Consider the following 6766-nt stretch of genomic DNA (forward strand, 5'->3'; position numbering starts at 1 on the left):
CGAATCCATTTCAAGGCATGTCGTGGTGGGACAGTAATGGTGGGATGGTAAAATGCACAGTCAGGTCTTGTACACTGAGTATTAAACCTGCAGTGCTAGAGAGAACACCGTGTCAGTAATACCTGCACAGTTAACAGACGTAAACACACACCAATCTGAGATGGGAGTAAGACAACCTGCCCCAAGCAGGAATCACACAAGAGATGTGGTCCAGAATTTGACTTTTAAGACTCCTAAAGCCTTGCTCTGTGAATCCCCCAAGACACAATCACAGCAAGGGAAACTTGAAAAGTAGCCTTGGCACGCCTCTGGAAACTCTTTATGAACTTGGAGAAACAACAATAGCTATGGAAAGGCATTAGGTCTTTTGTTCATAGAGTTGCTATGAGTTGACCTCGACAGCTATCAACAACAGCTTAGCATTAAGACCAATTTCTTGTAACCAGCATGCCGTGCCCAGTATCCCTTGCACACATCACCATCTCTGGCCAGTTACAGGTTGGGGGAAACGCAGGTCTATCAGATGGTCATGTGGCTGCTACGTGGAGAGAGCATGCCCAAGCCACCAGTGCACTACACAACCCCATCTTCAGCATCCCCTCCATCTTCAGCACTGTCACACATGGAAGGAGGCGAGTAAGCAGTACCATTCCACTTCTCCATCTCAGTTCCAACGTAAGGTTCAAAACAAAAGCAAAACACCATATGTATACATCCTGAGGACTGGAGAAAGACAAGAATGGAAAATAGCAAAGATGGGCCTCCTTTCCGGAGAGTGTAAGGACACTAATGTTGGTTTCAAGATGTGTGGTCTAAGAGGCCACAGTGGGGCCAAGCGATAACTTAGAGGCCTTAGAAGCTATCAAGAAAACAAAACAAAATAAATGCTGTAAGATTTACTAGGTATCTTCTACATCTCGGAATTTAGGTGTTACCACTAAACTGACATCAGGAAAATAAAAAATTCTTACTTTTGGATGATAGAAGGGACATTCCATTTTCTTACAAGCAGGGAAGTAGCGGCAGAGCTGAGTATTAGAAGGCGATGCTGCTGGTGTAACTGCTGACACAAGGACAAAGACTGATCAAATCTACTGATGGCTTTACGGGGGCACAAACCATTTTAAAAGTCACATGACAGTTTATATATATATATATAACATCAAGACAGGCCACTTCAGTCTATTACAAAGCAGATTACTTTGTTTTTTAAAGACTGGTTATATTAACTGATTCTGTCAAAATGGTTTCTAACATGACTCTTCCTTCTCTTTATTCTGTTTACAATCACATAGCAGCAAGTTTCCATTGTTCACTCACACGTAGTGCGCATAAATACACCCACCTGGTTTTGGAGGAAGTACCGGGATTCTTCTACTCAAATGAGTGAAGGGGCAATCTGGCTTAGTACATTTTGCATCATATTTACAATTTGGATGAACAAACAAACATTTTTCAGCAAATTTACAATTGGGAAAGGCTCTGTGAAACAAAAAAGTGTATTCTCATTTAAGACGTCCTTATACACTATCATTACTACTTAATCTGAGCAGCACAGAGGTAACAGGAAAAAAACACTCCAGTTTTAATGAGGCAAGATATCAAACAGGACATAGTGGTCTACTTCAGAGCCGAGGTTAACACCAACCATTGTCAGTGCAGGTCAACCCACCATGACAAACAGCTTTATTTGTGTTAGATTCACATCACCCCTCTGTAAAGTCCATTTTGTAATATTTCTAAAAGAAATGTAACAGAATGAGTTGGCATTATTCATGTGTAAGGCACCAAATTAAAACTACAGAGATTCAACCTTGGTTTCCCTATCTGTGCATCTTTATTATTCCCACATCCAAAATTTCCCTAAAGAGTTAGAATGTGGACTGATTCCACCCACAGGACTAAAATAATAATAAATAAATAAAAAACTTCCAAAATTCTTCTCACAAAGCTCATTAGTCTGAACCAGTCAAGCGTTAAGAAAATGTAACCCAAGTCCTAAATTTTCCCCAGTTTAGTATCTGTGTAAATATTTATGAACCCAGAATATAAAAACGAGAAGGATTCACAGACACAGCTCCTTAAGTGTACAGAAGCCCCAAGGAAAGCAGCCCTCTCAGCTCCTCACAGGTGGGAGCAGAAAGGAGCTTCACATCCATCCCCTGCAGCCCCCCAAGAGGATGCACAGGGAAGCACTCCATTCTGGGAGGACGATGGTGATGTACCACTGCATTCTGTTACAAAGCCAGCTATTCTACCTTGCTCACGGATGAGACAAGTAAACAAGCTCTCAGACAGAGACGTGAGGCCACACTCCTCAGTGACCTGTGACTCACTTGCAAGGTGACACAGGGTGATGGTAAGCGCACTCGTCCCCATTTTTACACGCAGGCCAGTACTTGCAGCGCTCAAGAAGTTTCTCTGGTTTCTGTGCCACAGTCAATTCACTTATCTCAACTACAAAGGAAAAGGAATTAAAGCATCTCATTTATTATGATTAATGCAATACATGACCTTTCATGAAATTCCCTTAATCCCCAGTCTTCATTAAATACATATTTTTTATATGTTTTATTTATAGTGACACAAAATAAATAAGCCCAAATAATCTGATGAACACTGGTAACAGAAGCCTTTAAGATTTATCAGAAAACAGACGGCAGTTCTCACCACGAATGAGTTCTAGGACAGTGAGTGTGTCCCGAAAGCCAAAGTGCTCGTGCTAAACTCTAATTCTCAGTCTTGGTTCAAAACTGAGTTCAGTATGAGATAGAGAAGGCTGTTTTAATAACTGACATTCAGGGAAGATTCCACTGACTAAGGTAGTATGTCATTGTGGAGATAAAACGCACAGTGTATGAGAAGACGACTTTTCCTGCCTAAATGGGTGAGACACGATTTCATACAGGCCACCAGACCACCACCATATGGTGACCCAGGCAGGCCGGTGGAAGGCTGTCAAGGGCAACAACGTATCATGTTGAAACAGAGGTGGACACTTACAAGTGTGAGCGGCAGCCCACCCACCAGCTGCAGCCCCACCACGGCCACTGAGTCACAAAGTGTGCGGGTGACGCTCTGACACGGAAAAGGGTCTGTGCTGACATCTGTCTACTGCTCAAAAAGCGCACATCTACCTTAATGCTGACAACTATAAAGTACTGAACAAAACACAAGTACACCTCTAGAACATAACTGCTCATTTCTAGCTCCACTACTTCATCCTGCCCTTTCATGTACTAAATACTGTGGTTTATATTCATGTTTATGAAATGAAGTAACACTCGGCCTTTCTGCTCACCATCAGCCTGAGTTGGGCAATTCCAATTTGACTCCTTTAACTTACTAGCCGAGTCACATACAGCTGTTTCCTAACATTTCTGAACTTGACTTTCTTCATCTATACAAAGAGAAAACAACAGATCCTCAGTTTGGCGATTACAGGCAATGATTGCAAACGCGGCACCAACTCTAACTCGGTGGCAGCGGCAGCTGTGTGTGTGGACTGCCAGCGCGTTCAGTCCAAGCCGGGCTGGTCTCAAGTGCTTCCTGCAGGTGTGAAGGCACCAATCAGTCACACAGCCCAAATGGCAACATCACCGAATGACCGCTGCAGCCACACCTGCTACACATGGTTCTCATGCTGCTTTAAGAAACAGCCAGTGAGGTTATTTTGACTCTGGGCTATAAAAGCATTCTTAGTGTGAAAGAAAATTTGACAGAGCTGGAGGGAGGGATTTCCTCTCACTTTTCAATGGTTCTGTATCACCCACGCTCTGGTGTTCTCATGGTAAGAAGCTGTACTGCAATCACAAAGGCATGCAGGTCGAGTCTACCAGCTGTACCACAGGAGGACAATGGGCAATCTCCTATGAAAACCCACTGGAGGGTTTGAGGGTCCTTCCAACTCGACCATACACAGCAGCCACCTGCTCTCACAACACATATTAGACTATGGTGCCTGCATGAGAGGCCAGTACACATGAAAAAGGACCGACTGCAGCTTGGCTAGAGAGTGAGTAGCTGAGTACTGAGGACCAATGTTACAGCAGTTAAAGACTTTGCCACTGAATGTGTTAAGTCATATATACAGAGGCCCTCAACTGAGATTCCCATCATAAGCTAGTGAAACACCTCCTGACTGAGTGTCAAGAAGCAGAGCCACTTAACACGGAGAGCTGTAAAACGTGTGCTGCCCAGCAGAGAGGGCTTCACACGGACAGAGCTGATGCTGCCGCCGCCGCTGATGGCAGCCCCGATACAAGGGGCAAGAGGCCGCAGGGTTCAGACTCGCAGCTGGAAAGGGCAGAGTGATGGAGGCCAGGGCCAAAGCATCCTTCCTGAGCAGGAGGTGACCCCAATCAAAGGGGCAGGAAAGGCAGCTCACCACTGACCAGACAATGGCCATGGCACCGACGGAGCCTCTGTGTCAGTCTGCACACAAATGTTATCCACGTATCACTGCTGGGACACCTATAGCAGTGAAGTCCTCATTTAAACAAAAAGAGACCTCACCATGTCAAAATGTATGTATCATTCTACCATATTTAAAATCATCAACAGTGAGAACATCAGAATGTTCTCTCATTTTAGAAAAATACAGCATCAAGAAATCTGTACTGCCTGATTCTTAAACTTCCTGTCACTTCTAGTGGTAAATTTATTCTTTTTCTTACTGTTGATACAGAGATCTTGGCATTTCAGTGACAAATTCCCTGCCTGTTCCCATCACAGTGTTAAACTGTCAGTGTCACAACTTCCTGCATTTATCAAATCCATGACACCCGTGACCAACTCCCTGCAGGAACGCTTTTGTTTGAACAATCGCTCACACTCATGGTCTCTTCCTAATCTCTACTGTCTCTTTCAGGATCAGAAAAGGTACTGAATACATTTTCTGAACAACGACATTTCGTGAATTACACGGGAAATCTTTTATCATCTGTTACTACTTTTTTCTAACAATTCACTTTTAGGATTCACATTCTATTCTCCGCATGTGAAGGTGGTTCTCTAAAGATGTCAGAAGAACGAGGAGAATGAATCTCATCCTCTATTGTGAATCAAAGACCAGTTAACTGCACTACATGGGACCATCAAGGAACTGATGGTCTGGCATCAGGAAGCTCCTATTGCCTGGAGGTGGGCGCCTGAATCTATCGAGTTCACCTTCATTTACCTTTGGCCCAATATTTACTATCCAATGTAAAACATTTCCAACATCTGTCCTTCCTAAACCTTCAATAGGTATCTTGACAAATCAAGCAAGACTCTCCTTTCAAAAATACCTCAGTGATAGGAAATAGAAAACTGATAGGAACAGCATGAAAAGCCAAGTTAATTTTGCTCTCAAAAGTTAAAGGAGATCCCACTGCTAGTAAAGAGGGAAATAAATAAGCATAGTTTCTAAGAAGAACGAAGAACAAGCATCTATTCTTCCACAGCAGAATTAGGGTGGTGCTGTGGCGGAATTGCGCGTTAAAACGGGGGTCAGTCTCACAGTTAACTGGCAGCATTACCTAAAGGAATTATGAAGGCTACCTGGACAGAAAGAAAATACAAAGACTCCAACAAATATTCATTCAAGGCAGAGGAAGACATCAAAGATTCCTCCACAAAGCCAGCCCCATGGAGAGGGGTCATCTGAGCTCTCAACACACCGTTGGAAAAACTACCATTTGGGTCCTCAAGCTGCCTGCTCGTCAACTGCCACTGCTGTGGGTGGAGGAGACCTCTGAGTCCCTTGCTTGAGGCTGCAGTTTGGTTTACTGGTTTCATTCCTTCAAAGCACATGTCTTCCTCTTGATCTGACATGTATCCTGGGGGGCTGGGGACACCATCCAGCGTCACTATAAACTTGGGACTTGCAGGTTTATCTGGTTGTACAAGATCTCTGCCAGACAGATAGAAAACACCATAGAATTAGGGAAATGAACACAAAAAGCTATGCTTCCTAAAGGGCTCTTCTGTAGAACCATTCCTCCCTGACTTGCTTTGCATTTGTCCAGTTGTTTTGGCAGTTTTTAACGTAAAAAAAAAAAAAACCAAACCAACAAAAAACCTTCCTGAGACTCCCTGATACATTATGAGGGGAGTGCTGCTAACACAGTGGCCACAATCTGTCACAGCACCATCCAAAGCACCCCCTGCACTTACTGAGGGTGCTCTTTAAGCCCTGACTCCAGTCACGTGGCCCTCATGGAGTCACACGGCAACAATGGGGGAAACGACCATCTGTGCTCAGAATACCATGGCCACAGCTCTGTATTCACACTCATGCTAGCATCTGTGTGCCCGTCCTTTACAGAACGTTTAGTTCGCTTTCTAATGGAAGAATCACCCCCAACTCCATCTACAAACTCTTGCAAGAAAATGTGCTACAGTTTGGTTAACTGGCTTTTAAAATTTCATTTCTTAGATATGTATAAAACAAAACAATCTTGTCAACTCAACTAAATAATACACTGAGATTTTATCTGCAGGCTAATAAATTTCCAAACAAGAAAGATGAACTGGACTTTTTGAAGCAGAATTTGTCTTACTATTAACAAGCCAGCTATCGAGCATTCTGCACTGAGGGCTGGGGAGGGAGGGGGGAGCTGAGCACTACCGGTTAGCCTGCACTATCTAATCAACACAAATTAGCTACACAAGAAAAAGAAACCATCTACCGTGGTGTCTGCACAAGGTGTCCTGATAGTACCCGCAGGGTATCTGCAGTCTTCATTCCCGACTCGTGGTTTGGTGCCACTACTATCTCCTCAGA

General features: G+C 43.7%; 1 protein-coding gene across 1 annotated transcript in view; it reads right to left on the bottom strand.

Annotated features, from left to right (window-relative positions):
- Window positions 1–5: 5 nt before the first annotated feature.
- Window positions 6–6766, bottom strand: part of ZC3H14 (zinc finger CCCH-type containing 14) — a gene marked incomplete at its 3' end in the record, with an annotated part of 55000 nt that continues 48239 nt past the window's right edge. The window contains exons 12-16 of the mRNA XM_006879217.1: window positions 5661–5896; window positions 2337–2457; window positions 1346–1482; window positions 972–1060; window positions 6–95 (exon numbers count right to left, since the gene is read on the bottom strand). Of these exons, the coding sequence (XP_006879279.1) occupies window positions 6–95; window positions 972–1060; window positions 1346–1482; window positions 2337–2457; window positions 5661–5896 (673 nt within the window). The remainder of the gene's footprint in view (window positions 96–971; window positions 1061–1345; window positions 1483–2336; window positions 2458–5660; window positions 5897–6766) is intronic.

The sequence above is a fragment of the Elephantulus edwardii genome, unplaced genomic scaffold, assembly GCF_000299155.1.
Source record: "Elephantulus edwardii isolate Elephantulus edwardi_28Jun2011 unplaced genomic scaffold, EleEdw1.0 scaffold00002, whole genome shotgun sequence".
NCBI classification, from domain to species: Eukaryota; Metazoa; Chordata; class Mammalia; order Macroscelidea; family Macroscelididae; genus Elephantulus; species Elephantulus edwardii.